The sequence below is a fragment of the Malus sylvestris genome, chromosome 17, assembly GCF_916048215.2.
Source record: "Malus sylvestris chromosome 17, drMalSylv7.2, whole genome shotgun sequence".
NCBI classification, from domain to species: domain Eukaryota; kingdom Viridiplantae; phylum Streptophyta; class Magnoliopsida; order Rosales; family Rosaceae; genus Malus; species Malus sylvestris.
In genome coordinates, this window is record NC_062276.1 from 497223 (window position 1) to 511977 (window position 14755).

At 37.5% G+C, this 14755-nt stretch overlaps 2 protein-coding genes across 4 annotated transcripts; one reads left to right on the forward strand and one right to left on the reverse strand.

Annotated features, from left to right (window-relative positions):
* Positions 1-1369: 1369 nt before the first annotated feature.
* LOC126612200 (cation/H(+) antiporter 15-like) lies at positions 1370-4374 on the forward strand. Of its 3 annotated transcripts, none has more exons than XM_050280553.1 (3): positions 1370-1743; positions 1974-2987; positions 3107-4374. In XM_050280553.1, the coding sequence occupies exons 1-3, from the start codon at positions 1489-1491 to the stop codon at positions 4319-4321; spliced, it is 2484 nt and encodes an 827-aa protein (XP_050136510.1). In that variant the 5' UTR covers positions 1370-1488; the 3' UTR covers positions 4322-4374. The 3 variants fall into 3 exon arrangements, with proteins under 3 accessions (XP_050136510.1, XP_050136511.1, XP_050136512.1); XM_050280554.1 differs by having other exon boundaries at positions 1467-1743; positions 2048-2987; XM_050280555.1 differs by having other exon boundaries at positions 1617-1743; positions 2045-2987.
* Positions 4375-4637: 263 nt separating this feature from the next.
* LOC126612201 (ACT domain-containing protein ACR6-like) lies at positions 4638-7820 on the reverse strand. Its single transcript, XM_050280557.1, has 7 exons — positions 7558-7820; positions 7039-7084; positions 6763-6877; positions 6586-6653; positions 5588-6196; positions 5312-5416; positions 4638-5225 (listed from the first exon to the last, which is right to left on the reverse strand). Exons 1-7 carry the CDS (start codon positions 7623-7625, stop codon positions 4884-4886), a joined length of 1353 nt encoding a protein of 450 aa, XP_050136514.1. The 5' UTR covers positions 7626-7820; the 3' UTR covers positions 4638-4883.
* Between the last annotated feature and the right edge of the window lie 6935 nt (positions 7821-14755).

Sequence of the window (14755 nt, forward strand, 5' to 3'; positions counted from 1 at the left end):
TAAAAAAAAGAGTGAAAAATATAGTAGTGAGGCTCAAAACATTGTTAAAATAGGGTTCCACCCACAAGAGTATGAACAGAAAGTCTTACTTTAATTTTCAAAACTTCATGGTGAGACTAAGGTGAAAAAAATTGTTTGAACCATGATTTATGTACCAATTTGCAAAACAGGCAAAAACCTGTGAGTGTTTTCCCATGTTTTTTTTTATTAAGTGCAAATTCTTTTATTTTCGCAAAATATTCTCTATGGCATTAAGGAAAACTTTATAAGGTATTTGGAAGCGGTTTTATGATTTATTGAGTTACAAATGTATATGTAGACATGTAAATTTCGTTGCGTGCAAATGATGCGTCAAAAAACTCCATGTGACATATGACTTATCACAAATGGACAAGTCATCAATGACATGTGGCACAAATCAAGCAAATGAAGCTCAAAAGCATTCCTAAAGTGTGGCAAAGGGGAAGAAATCTTCTTAAAATCGGTGAAGGGCACAAATTGCTCCCAAAACCAGAAAGAAAGCTAAAGCATCTTCACAAAACAAGCAATAATTGAAGATTGCTAGCAAAATAGGCAAGAAAGTCCTATAGATTTCGGCCAAGCAAGGGAAAGTGACTGAAATTAAAACACAAAACATGCCTAAATTCTCCCATGAACGAATCAAGACACAAATCAAAGCCAAATCCATCCAAAGGCAAGCTTTGATAAGTCTATAAATACAAGGTCCTCAGACAAACATAAAGGTCGACAATTTCTATATTGAAGGGCCGAAATTCTCACAAAAGGAGAACCTCTGCCAAATATTTGAAGGCTAGAAAAATTAATAAAAAGGAAATGTTCAAATATCTTTAAATTTAGGTTTTAAATCGTTGATTATAAGTGTTTAAATATGAATTATAATAGACTTTGTACGAGAAAATATATTTTGAAGATATGAATATGATAGTTTGTTATAGTGGTAAGAGAAATATAAAATAAAAATTAACAAAAATGATTCAAATTTTTGCCGGTGGCAGAAAGTCACGCATGCCTTTTTGGCGTCCTCAAGAATTTGAATCTTTTTTTGTACATTTTTCTTTTATTTCTCTTACCACTACAACAAACTATCTTATTTATATTCTTCAAAATCTATTTTTTCGTGCGTAAAACCTGACTCGTTTTCTAAACACCTGGGAGTTCACCTTGTTCTGCATGTGCGAAGTCCGCCTCCTGTTGTAATTTATATACGAACCCCCCCCCCCCCCTTTTTTTTTTAAATGCAAACTTGACAGTCAGATCATAGTCAACGTCAAATTTGGGCCGACCACGTGGCGCTTGATTCTCTCTCTTTCATCTTTTACTCTGGTTTTCCTTTGATCATTAATTTTTTTTTCCTATTTTTTTTCTCGTTCATCTCTTTGTTTGTTCGTGTTCCTCTTGTTGGTGGTAGGTCGTCCCAGTCCCAGGCTTAGCCTGTGTAAGGCCAGAGGGGCCTGCCTAGCTACAGCCATGGGTTCCATCGCCATGGAACCCGAGGACATAGCAACCTACGCGGCCCTTCATTCAATTCCTCTCGACAATTCCACCCGCATTTGCACGTCGGTGAACATGATACATTCAAATGGCTTCTTCTTTCACAACAATCCTCTGCAGTATTCACTCCCCCTTCTCCTCATGCAATTCTCTCTCGCTACCGGCGTCATTGTCCTCGCCTCCTTGCTCCTCAAGCCTCTCGGCCAGCCTGTCATCGTCGCGCAAGTCTTAGTAAGTAATCATTCTCCGTTCTATATCATTGCAATCGTATTATATATTAAGCATGGAAAATGAATAAAACGAAAACCAGAGGTTTAGGTTTACGTTACAATCACATGCATAATTCAAAATTTTTTACGTTACAATCACATGCATAATTCAAAATTTTCTTGCATTTAAAATTGGAAAATCAAAACAAAAGATTTCAAAATTTTGTTAATTGGTTATCATTTACCTAACAGGGGGGTATAATACTAGGTCCTTCGATTCTAGGCCGGAGTGATGCATTTATCGATAGTTTTTTTCCTCTCAGAAGTTTCATACTGCTGGATCTTGTTTCCTCTTTTGGATACATGTTCTGCTTCTTCCTCATTGGAGTACAAACGGATCCCTTCATGGTCAAGAAGATTGACAGAAAGACATTTGCCATTGGCGTTGCGACGTTGATTGTCCCAGTTCTCTTGACTCAAGGATGGTGGTATCTCTTGAACCGCTATGTGAATTTGGATATAGAGGTGGTCAGTTCACTTCCGGCTATGGCTCTAGCGGAGAGTGTGCTGGCCTACCCAACCATTGTTTTCTTTTTGGGTGAGCTTAAGATCGTAAACTCTGATTTTGGGAGGGTGGCAATGTCTTCTTCCATGGTGAGCGGGTTGTGCAGTTTCTCTGTGATAACTGTCGCTGTTCTGGCTGAAGCCGCTAAACCAATGCCGGGTGATGATACCTACGACATGCTAAAAATAATATTCACCGGTGGTGTTGTTGCGCTTGTCATCGTTTTCCTCATTTGGCCAGCACTCAAATGGTTGATAAGGAGCGACTCAGTGGGACAGCCAATGAAGGAACTCCACATTGTTCAACTGCTTGTCGGAGTCTTGGTGACTGGCCTTTTCAGTCATACCACAGGTTTACACACTTACTATGGGCCCTTTGTTCTTGGCTTGACTATACCGGCAGGGCCGCCAGTTGGGTCTGCTCTTGTGGAGAAGCTTGACCTCATCACCTCCTGGATCTTCATGCCCATCTTCTACGTCAAGAATGGCTTGGTCATGGATATCTTCGCCATTCGACTCAAGAATTATACCATCTTCCAATCCACTACCCTCGTGGCTGCACTCGGAAAGTTTTTGGGAGCTTTTCTCAGTTCACTCCTGTGCACCAAAATGCCAGCCACGGATGCTATCTCGCTTGGCCTTGTCATGACCGCGCAAGGCTTTCTCGAACTTGGCTTGTTCAAAATGCTCAAGAGGAATATGGTATGGCATCTTCAATCCAGTCCAATTCCAATATCCTAATGTGAACAGAAACCATAGATTGATTTGTCAATTCTCATTGAAAAAAACATCTAATTTTCCAAAACGTTGTGCTTTTGCAGGCGGTCTATCATGAAGCATTTGTTGTGATGTGTTTATCCATTATACTTATAACAGGGGGTATCACGCCCATTATAAAACGCCTCTATGATCCTTCGAAGAGGTACATAGTTTACAAGACAAGAACAGTGATGAATGCGCGACCAAACTCCCAGCTCCCCATACTTGTCTGCGTACATGACCAAGATGATGTTGAAAACACAATCAAGCTCCTTGAGGCCTTAAATCCAACCGGAAAAAGCCCTCTTGCCATCTATCTACTCCACCTCATAGAGCTTGTTGGCCGTGCAAACCCTCTTCTCATCCCCCATAAGCTCACAAGAAGGACCTCCTCAAAGGCCAGCCCCTCGGAACAAATTGTCAATGCCTTTAGAAAGTACGAGCAAAGGAACCGGAGCCTTGCCACGGTCCATCCCTTTACCGCAATATCTCACTGTGCCACAATGCACGATGATATCTGTACAATTGCGCTTGATAAAAAGACTTCCCTCATAATAGCTCCATTTTACCCGATGCTCCATGCCAGAAAACAGAGGATGATCAACAAAAATGTTCTGGAAAAAGCACCTTGCTCTGTTGCAATCCTTATTCACCGTGGTGGGCTCTTCAGCAGCAGTTTCAAGAGAAGTTTCAAGAGAAGTTCAAGGGCAATGAAGTTGACAAGCGAGAGCGAGTCTTGTTATAATGTTGCTATTCTCTTCTTTGGAGGACCTGATGACCGAGAGGCAATGGCATTAGGGTCACGAATGGTTGCCCATCCAAACATCAACTTGACGCTGATTCGGATTCTTGTAGACGGAAGTATAATAAATACTAATGAGGACGTGGAGCAGAACTGGCTTGACGACGAGGTGTTGAGTGAGTTCAGGGAAAGCATGACAGACAACTATCGGGTCATGTACATAGAAGAGCTGGTGATGGACGGTTCAGGGACTATGGCTGTGCTCCGTTCCATGCAAAGTAACTACGAACTAGTAATAGCAGGAAGAAATCAAGACAAAGGGTCACCATCCCTGTCAGGTCTTGTGGACTTGGAGGAGCCTAGTGAGTTGGGAGCTATTGGTGAGGTGCTAGCCACCGCAGATTTCATGGGGGAAACCGGAGTTTTGGTGGTGCAACAACACACCAAAGCGGTGAATGACGAATGTGAGAGTCATACAGGAAACTTGAGGGAGACGAACTTGATAATGGATGATGTTGAGGATTGCCAATTCTAATATGAGATGCTCGTAATACACAATTATAAACACTGCCCAACTCTTTTGCTTCACATATCCGCCCCTCTGAAATCAAATTCAATGTGAACTTTCGATAATCATTACTCCTTGGAGCTACACCTAGCTTTCTCTTCTTAAATTTATTTGATCCGATGGCAGAAAATTAAGAGAATTGTACGAGAGGTAAAAACAAATGTGTGAACAACAGCACCTTTTTTCTAATGTTCGCGCAATAGATCTTCCAAAAACTCAACAATGCTGAAAATGCACCAAAGCTATCATCTTATGCAAACAATGAGAGGAAAAAAGAGAGCAATTTAATCTAAAAATATTTACATTATTATCTGTATAATCTTCCATCTTTTTACAACCTCTGTAGTCTGTACACCACACTATACAATTACAATCTTTACAAATGTACAAAATATACAAACCCAACCACTATCTTTACAGTATCCAGAGTGGTTTCTGGGTTTCTTCTTCCTATATACAGCTTCCGACTTAATACATCTCCTAATTTTCTTCTTCTTTACAGTGCTTACTTCCAAGAATATGGAGAACCTTAAGAGTAGGATCTAACCAACTTAAAACTCTGGAAACTTGGAGCTTTAAATAAGTTCCCGAAGAGATATCCCATCTTTGTCCCTTGAGGAGGCTTTGGTGCAGGGCTTGGGTTACATTTCACCTGCAGTATGGTCTGCCCAATCTGTCTGCGGATTGAATCGATGATCTTGGGGTCTACTGGGCTTCCTGTAACATCAGTGACATAGAATGTGTCTATCGCTTTTCCATTTTTAGTTGAAATTTCAGCTCGTTTGATACACAAACTGTTCTCCCTGAATATCCGGGTGATATCCGAGAGAAGTCCAACCCGGTCATCTGTGCAGAGTTGTAGTTCCAGGCCCTGCATGGTAAAGCAAGATGTGTTAGCAAATTTGTGGACATGCAAAATGAATATGAGGGTTCTCGTCAGTTAAGAGTTCACCGCACCTCAGATGCCCTCCTTTCAATGGCTGCTTCAAGACACTGTACAACACGTTCTCGCTCAGCTTCTGAGTTTATAGGAAGCCCATCAACATGTCGAATGTAAAATTCCTACAAGGAAAAATACCTAATATGTTAGATGGAAATGAGATCCCCAACACAGAGCAAAAATTGCAAATAAAATGTCTGCCATTTGATCATTTGTCAAATCCAGCTGAGTTTTGCTGGCTTTGCAAATCAGAACAATTACAGCAGACCAATTTCAATAGGAATTTATCTTACCTGATAAGCTTCCATCCTTCCTGTATTGACCATGCCGTGAAAAACAACGTACTGCATATCTGTTAAAGTGCAGATGATGTCAAATAACAGTTTTGGTCGATCTTTTGACCTCATGGTAATGACTGTGTAATCCTTCTGGCTACAATCCAACGCGGTTACATGGGGTTTTGAGCCCTTATCCTCAACTCTCCATAGTTCTGCTCTTTCAACCCTTTCATAATCCCTGTCAGCAAACATAATCTGATGCAACCTTCTATCTCTATTTGTAACTCCAGGGGTTGCAAGTGTCATTTTAGCGGGCTTCAACTCGTTGTTTCCTTTGAGGACATTGCAAAGCAAATCCTTGATTGCAGCGAGACGGATTGGATCTTCAATTGCGCAGCCAGTGGAATCATCTGTGACATGAACTACAGCTGCAGCTCTAGTGTTGTGTGTCCATATCTCAGCATTTACCACATTACAGTGAAGGTCTGCAAGAACTGCACACACTTCAGACAATAAACCTGGCCTGTCAGTACCACTCAGCTCAATGGAGGTGTGCTCTTCTGAGGGCATCACACCAACGGAATCTCTCATAGAAGGTACAAAGCCGGCATTGCTTTCAAGTCTCTGCAAAATAAAGAAGTCAAATGAAAAATGACAACCTTTTCCCACAAGTCAAAAAATCTTGGTCCACAGATAGATAAGTTCACAGAAAGGAAGCAATCGGATGCAATAACAGATGTGTTTTTAGTTTTTAAATAGTGTTCCTTAAACAAAACTGAAAATTATAGCATAAATTAGATGTCAAATACGTATGGTGTGATAGGCAACCTGATGAATATTCAGTAAACTCAGGAGTTCAAGTGCTGTCAAAGGAAATCCTGTTCTTCTAAATTTCGAATTGTTGTAAAACATTAAATGAACATAGAAGAACATAAAGATATGAAATTCGTTTTTCGTTTTTTCCTCTGACTCCTTAACAGCCAGAGGAACCGCAAAAAGGATAGACTGCTTACCATTTGGATACAATTGATAATGTCCTTGTCTCTGATCTTCTTCCCGTCACGGTCAATCACATTAAACACTGAAAAATATATAATTTGGTAAAGACTCAGTAAGAGAGAAGATGTAAACGGAAGTAGAAAAATGGAAAGCTTGACTCTTGACTTGGGAAGTTGAACAAAAAACTTTACCATCCATGAACCATACACCATCAGATGAGATATATGCTTTTGTTATTGTAAGGTTAACGTCGGTGAGCACTTGGACTACATCCAGAAGAATTCCATGTTTGTTGACACTGTCAACCTAATTAAAAAATTGAAACGAAAAGAAAGTTCAAACGGATATTCTAATGCTTCTTCAATCGCATTCTTCGGTACAAATATAATTTCATATTACATGAATGAAATCAACAAATACACATGATAAGTAAACATAAAAAAGTCAGAAGGTAGAAGCAGCCTCACCTGTATAACGGTGGCATCCTCGCAAGAATCGTTATCAATCACAACTCTGCAAGAACAAGAGGGTAAATCAGATGAAGCTTTTTTCCTTCCACGAACATACCTCACAGAAGTGGACAATCAAATGGGCCGAACAAGAAGTTTCTTGAAGACGGGAATCGATTTCCCCATACCCCTTTTCTCCTTCTGCAAAGGAGAAAATGAGCGTGCGGAAATCACTTCTGCGCATGATTCCTCTATATCAAACTAAAATTCAATCAACAAATAAAAATTCAAAAAATACATCTTTACTTTCTGAATCAACGAAGAAGAATACTCAATAGGAAAGGAAGGGAATAATTGCCACTCAAGTTTCACTTAAACAAGTAAAAATTCTGCTTTCTCATCAACCAAACGGTACAAAAATCAAAACTTGAGAGAAGAAAAAACATATAAATACAAAAACAAACAAAACCCAGAAACCAAAAAAGCTGAAGAATTTACCAGAAAACAGAAAATCCCAGAAAGATAAGGGGAAAATACCTGGGTGGGTTCATCCTCCTGACGAACTTGGCATACTCATCATCCATTTTTTCTCTTTTCTCCCACATCTACCGGAGATTTCCGAACAACCCAATACCTCAAAACAGACAGAATTGAGACAAAAAACCGACAATCTTATACTTCACAGCACATGGTTTTAAGAAATATACTATATACAATGATGCCTCCTCCAACATTCAAGGAAATTCTCCCACACCATCCCACCCCTCTGAGAGAGAGAGAGAGAGAGAGAGAGAGAGGGGAGAGATTTAAATCAAGACTAACTAAACGAAAGGTACTTAAAAAAGTAGAGTCGGCAGCGGGCAGGACGGGCAGGGGGAGGGCGTGGGGTCCCAAAATCCCGTTTGAAGAAAAAATGGTACGTCGTAAGCTGTACTTTCGTGACGTGTTTAGCTGTGATTGGGAATTTGGGAGAGCCAGCGGTTAGATTGCAGCCCGCGAGAATTTTTTTAATTGTGACATGAACACGAACACGAGGTACATCACGTGTTTTTATGTAAATTATGGGAATTTTTATTTTTTAAGTTATTAAATTTTTAACATACATATTCCACCATTTATATAATAACACGTGATATACCACCTCGTATGCCGATCTCACTGAAAAATCTTTCGCGGCCCGCTATCAATCGGTTTGTGGTGCTCTTTTGAGAGGGATTATCTCTCCTCCTCTTTCTATCCCCTTCCAATCCAACCCCTCTTCTCACATTTTTTATTTTGTCTCTTTTTATAAAAAAATTAATATAATATTTTGACGTAATTTAACATTGACCGTTCAAATAAGAGAGAAGAAGAAGAAAAAAAAAGAAAAAAAAAAGAGAGAGAATCCTACTATTTTGAGAGAGGGCCCGTGATTTTTGAACAGTTTTTGCTTCTTTTTTTTTTGGGCAACGGTATGGGCGTCCGTACAATGAGCTGGAGGGATTCCAATGCCACGTGACTTTTGGTCGTGAGGTGACACGAGGCACGTGTTCGCTGCAATTTGGTCGCAGATTTACCGGTATTTTTGGCGGCAATTCCAGCGTGAGCGACTGGTTTCCTGCTGCCCCCGGAAATCATATGCCCAATTTATTTTGCAAATGAACAGTTGAGAAGAAAAAGAAATTACTGACTGCTATTGATGCATAGTGAAGAAAAGTCTATTGGTAACAATCACGGTGTCTCAGTAATTAAGATGAATTCTAGGTTCGTATTCTACATGGCATTGATTTATTGGGTTAGATTTCTGACGTTGCTAAATCACATGATCAAGGAGAAGCTAATGTGCTTTTGTGAATCTTCTTGACTCCAGAAAAAATGGGCTACCGTGGCGAAACCACCAAATAGTCCCTTATTAGGAAAAAAAAAAGAAAAAGAATGTTGATGCATACAACAACAACAACAAAGCATTTTCTTACTAAATGAGATCGGCTATATGAATCCTATAACATCATTGTGCTTGATTCTGTGTCATGTCCTCCGTTAGATCCAAGTACATTGTTGATGCATGTTCACCTAAATTTATTATCTAGAACAACATATGTTGTTGCTTAAATTTATAGTCATCTAAAACACGATCAACGTGATGTTACTTTTTCAATCAAATTTTAATATGTGGATTCAGTTTTTATAACGATAAATAATTTATAAAAGTGAGACATATCAACCATATTGTCCACCATTATTAACGTGGTATAGTACATTATTTAGCTTGTTTTCCGATTAATATCTAAGACTCTTACTGTTTTGGATGCATGCATGGATATGTATTGCATATTTACATAAATTTCCGATTTAACCATTTAGTTGGTTAAGAACATTCATCGTTATTACACTCAAGGTTCTAAGTACAATTCTGTTGACGTTTAATATAACTTAATATTATAAACAAACATATAAATTAGTATTTATGGTTTAATTTGGAGCGTCGAAAAGTGAAAGAAAGGATTCAAAGGAAGAAGCTGATGAGCTCTCGAGGCCAAAGTACGAGAGTCAATTATCTATCTCTGATATCTTGTCATTACGTACTTTGAGATCGACGGTCGATCGATTTAACGGCAAGTTGATGATAACTACCCTTGGACTTGGAGATATATGAGAGTGATAAACAAGCAACAAACGTGGAGATTGCCAAACTACATAACACGGATATCGTTCGACAAAAACAAACCAAGGATCCAGATGTTTTATATATAGATACATATATGTGTGTATATATAGGAAGTAACTTCCACACATCTGTTTGTACGCACACATGTTATTTCTAGTCTTCAAGATGAAGAAGTACGTCAATAAAGAATGAGCACTGATACATTTACCATATTTTTATATCATATTTGTACCATATTTTTAGTAGAGTCAGGGCCCACAACACATATGGATCCCATCTTTATTAGAGAAATGATAAAATGTAGTATGAAAAAATGTGGTAAGAGTAGGAATAGCATTTTTTATAAAGAATCAATGGACCAAATAAACATGCGTGTGCTAAATTTATACACCAAATGATGTGACGCATTCTATACCATGAATTTTTTTATTCTAGTTATTAATCAAATTTCAATTTGAATTAAAGTACGAATTTAATTTGTGTCACATCATTTGGTGCATAAATTTGATAACCTAGCATTATTCTTAAAAAAGAAATTATAAATTATTCTTATATTTTATGAAGTATATTAAAATATGGCAACTCATGGCATCAATGAAAACGTAGTTTAAGAAGCCTTAGGAATTAAGCAGCTGGCAATAGCTAGCAGATGAGATCAGTTCGCCTGCTAGCTGGCTGCTGCAGTGTAAAGAAGGAAAGAATAAAGGTCCATAATTCCAAGGCATATGTGTTTTACAATTAATTCCAATTAGGGCAGAGGATAAAGTTTGGCTAAATTAGGATTTAATCCCGATCGTAAATTTCATGCACAGATGCACTGTTTCCGGGTGACTTGGAAGTTGGAATCTCCTTTTTAAACTTTAACAAAAGAGAATCAGATCATAAGGAGGGCAAGGACGGAGCTAGTGTAGGCCTAGGGAGGGCGGATACCCCCACTCATTTAAAAAAAAAAATAATTATTGGAAATGATTTGAAAACTTTGAGTTTTAATGATAAAGACAAAATGAAGAATAAAGTGAATAGTACCAGCATTGACTTTTTAGTGTAAAAATATGGTTTTTCGTTAAAGTGAACAGTACTTGGGGCTTTTCGTTAAAGTTCCCTTAAAAAAATGTATGGTTGCGTTCCAATTCTCAATAATCAGCCTTAATTAAACTACAATTAAAAAAATTGGTAGGCAACTAAACTAGTCTACCATTTTGGATCCCAAATGCCCTACTAATGAAAATTTAATTAACAATTAATTTAATTATGCCTTCCCGTTTTTCTAACCCTAGGTCGATAATCCACACAAAACTCATCCCACCACATATGGCAAAGCAATTCCAGTCCTCAACTTCTCTAGATTTTTCCTCCCCTTTCATTCAACCAAAACTCAATTGAATTTGGAGTGTTATAGACAGTTGGAGTTCAAGTAATCAATTATCAAAATTCAACGCAAGAATTTTACTCCACAAGGTATTTTATACGGCTTTACTTCATTAATTTGTTTTTGGCATTTCAATTTAGAATTTAGTTTTCTAATTTAGAGATCAATGGATGAATGATAACATGATTATTTTTATATAAAGAGATATTTAATGGTATTGGTAATGATATTGTTATGCAACGTTTTCAAAACATGAAAAAGATTCGAGGAATAATGTAATATGTTGTATGAAAAACTTTATGGATTAATATATTAGTGTTTTGTTCAATAAATTCTTGAAAATTTTAATTGTGACTTTGTTGTTTGAGGATGCTCCCGCTCATATAAATCTCTAGCTTCGTCCATGTAAGGAGGATTAAGATATAAGAGTTGAAATCCTTACCTAAGTATTATTCTAATTAAATTCTAAAAAATAGATAATATGAGCCTGCTAATTTGGCATGTAAGAGTTGAAATCCTTACCTAAGTATGTATCTTTCAGCTTCACGTACAGCTAGAAGAACACTATCCACATCGCATCACCAACATGAACGAACGTCACTTAATTTCATCCATGTGGCGTAATCAAGGAGGTAGCATATTCTAGTTACGGGTAGGTAAATGCCCAAACCCCCAATTGAAGAAATATCTCTCCTGCTAAAAAGCGAGGATTCTAGGAATAATTAAAAGTGAAAGGGAAGCCAGCAGCTGCCAGGATAGCTGGATTGCCCCTTGGGGCATTTGAGAAGGACAAAATATGCATCTAATATCCAAATAAAGAGAACAACTTATACGAACGGATTCACCCTTATGTGGTTTTCTGATTAATACATTAGCATGTAGAGAAACAAAATTACACATAATAATATATTATTGGACAATCAACGTCACATAACGGTGAACTTGTTTCTTGTAAGTCTTAAACATAAGAGAGCTGAATGATGGATTCACAATTCCACACTTGTGGTGGTGGAATAACATGACGGAACAAAATGGGGGTCCCAAAATTATAAAGTCTACTAAATTAATTGTTTATGAACAAGTTGGGATGCGTTGGGATGGAAACTTCTATGCAACCTGGAATGATAGACAGAAAATAGGACGAGCCAATTACCTGCTATTATATGTAGCATTCCTGATACGCATTAGTTTCTTTTGATGAGACAAGATGCATATTAGAAATCTAGAAGAATGGATTGCATAATGTAGCTAAGCTACTTATTCTAGCCAAGTTAGCTAGGATGGTATATATGCTCCCAGTTGACATCTAAGTTCATATCTCCCTCTTCAATTCTTTGTTGATTTTGATACGATGATGTTGGAGGGTGAAAATTAGGCTAAGCAACGTGATAGGATAATCATAATTAGATATCAAACTCGTTATATCCTTGCAAGTCAAATTTAATATTCTTCACTTTTAACTGAAGATATTGATGATATTTATAACGTTATTTACATTAGATGAGAATATTGTTATAACAAGAATAGAAAAATAAATAAACTAGTTCTAGATATTTAGATATATTTAGGACTTCTCAACACACACACACACACACACACACACTACCTACAATTCAGTTCATTTGTACAGTCGTCGTCATGTCTCGTGAGAAAAGGTAGATACCAGAATTAGATACACAATAATTATTACAACAAGAAAACCTAAATAAAATTAAAGAATGAATGCATGCATGCATGCATGCATGACAATTGGGATTTGCAGCGTCAGCAGGAAGTTGTAAACAAGCGTCATCACTTCACACCTTGAGCAAAATAAATGGGCTCGGCTTGTATACACGAGGACGTTGCAACATATATGGGTTTTCTTTTAGAGGAATATGGTCGAACCGTCGAAAAACTTTTTGGGCTTCCTCCTAAGAGCTCTTGGACAGTCATATACAATCGCGAGCCAAACACTGATCGCGTGAGATGTTCATCCGGCGACACTGATGCTGGAGTTTTTCTCTAGTTTTTCTGTACCTTATTATTTTATGGATGTTTGAGGCCATCTTCATCCAAAATAATTAAATATAATTCCGTCCAAAATTATAGTCTTGAAAAAAAAAATTTAAATGACAATGTTAGGCCATACTCATATATCATCTCGTTTAGCCCCTCACTACTTTATTAGTTTTAAGTTTATACTCTAAATTTATTGGTTAATTTAATTAAACTATTGTTGTATGCTTTCAAATTTAGCCGTTGAACTTAAATCAATTATTCCAATTGAGGAGCTGGGGCCCAAAAGGGGGCTATGGGGGTTACATTTGGCCAGCCTGATATTCTTGTGCTCCATAAAATTATAACCCATCCATTGGTGGAGATGAGGTTTTGAGCAAATCCGGCCATTTTGTTACTTTTGGACCTTTAGTCATGCATTCACGAAAACAATTAACCAAAAAAATTAATTCCTGAAAGGAAAACAAGTCAAGTTTTTTTTTTTTAAAAAGAAACGATAGTAGATTCATAAGTAAAAGGTCATTACAAGCAGCCAATCAAGGCAACACAACATCCTCAACAAGTAAACTGAGGATCAAACTCGAAGGGAAATCTAACCAATCACAAAATTGACTAACATTAAGACCAAAGTGAGTAAGCCTATGAACAAAATCGTTGGCTTGGCGCAAATATGGGTAAAAGAAGCCTTGGTGACAAAGTCGGAAGCAATGCCTTGATGTCCTCTACAAAATGTCCAATCAAAGACAAATTAATAGAAATATCATTTAACGATTCTACAATATGAAGTGAATCACACTCGAAAAGAAACATAGGTCAAGTTAGCTATGTATTTTCGTGGTAGGGTTGATTGTTTCTAGGTCGTGTTGTTGGCAATTAGTCGTGCCATCAATATGATCTTAATACAAGAAAAATATTGCCTTATTGGGATAGCATTATTAACAGCAGGTTCATTCCTCTAAACTCTTTGTTTATTTATAGAAGGATCAGTCTACGTACGCGTCTTCTTAAGGTGATGGGGGAGTACCATGTTTTCTCTAGTTGCTGGTTTTAATACTATTATATTATTCCTCTCCACTTCAGGGCAAATTCTTCTTTACTCACAAACGAGGGGTCATGGGCAAGAGCCGCCGGTTTTTACTTAAATAAAGTGCTTTTTTGTCTGCAAAAATTTTGCTATGTTTTGGTGTATGACGAGAAATTTTGAGTTGTAATGGAAATACGGATGGTATATCATGTGTTTTTATACAAGTGGTGGAATATTTTAATTTTTAAGTTATTAACATTTTAACACACATAACCCATCATTTATATAAAGACACGTGATGTATCACCTTATGTGACGGTCACATTAAAAAATCTCTTGTGTATGACATGCATCAAACCAATAAAGGATCAAGATCCTTTTATTTTATTATTTCATTTGGTTAAAGAGTCTAAAGAATCTTACGGTCTAAAACTCCGGTGCATATCCATACTTTTGTGAATATATATAGTAGAAAAGGTGGATAATATGTTGAATAATGCTATGTAGACAGGGGTGGACACTGGGATCAAGGCGGTCCCAAGACCACTTGAAATCTAAAAAATATATATGTGAAGGTCTTTCGAGGATCCTATGAATGTTTGATACGGTTCTCTTTTGTGCCTATTAAGTGTTTGATGTAATTATTGCTAGGCAAATCTCCACAGGTTGCGTCGACAATACTCGACAAGTTCTCTTT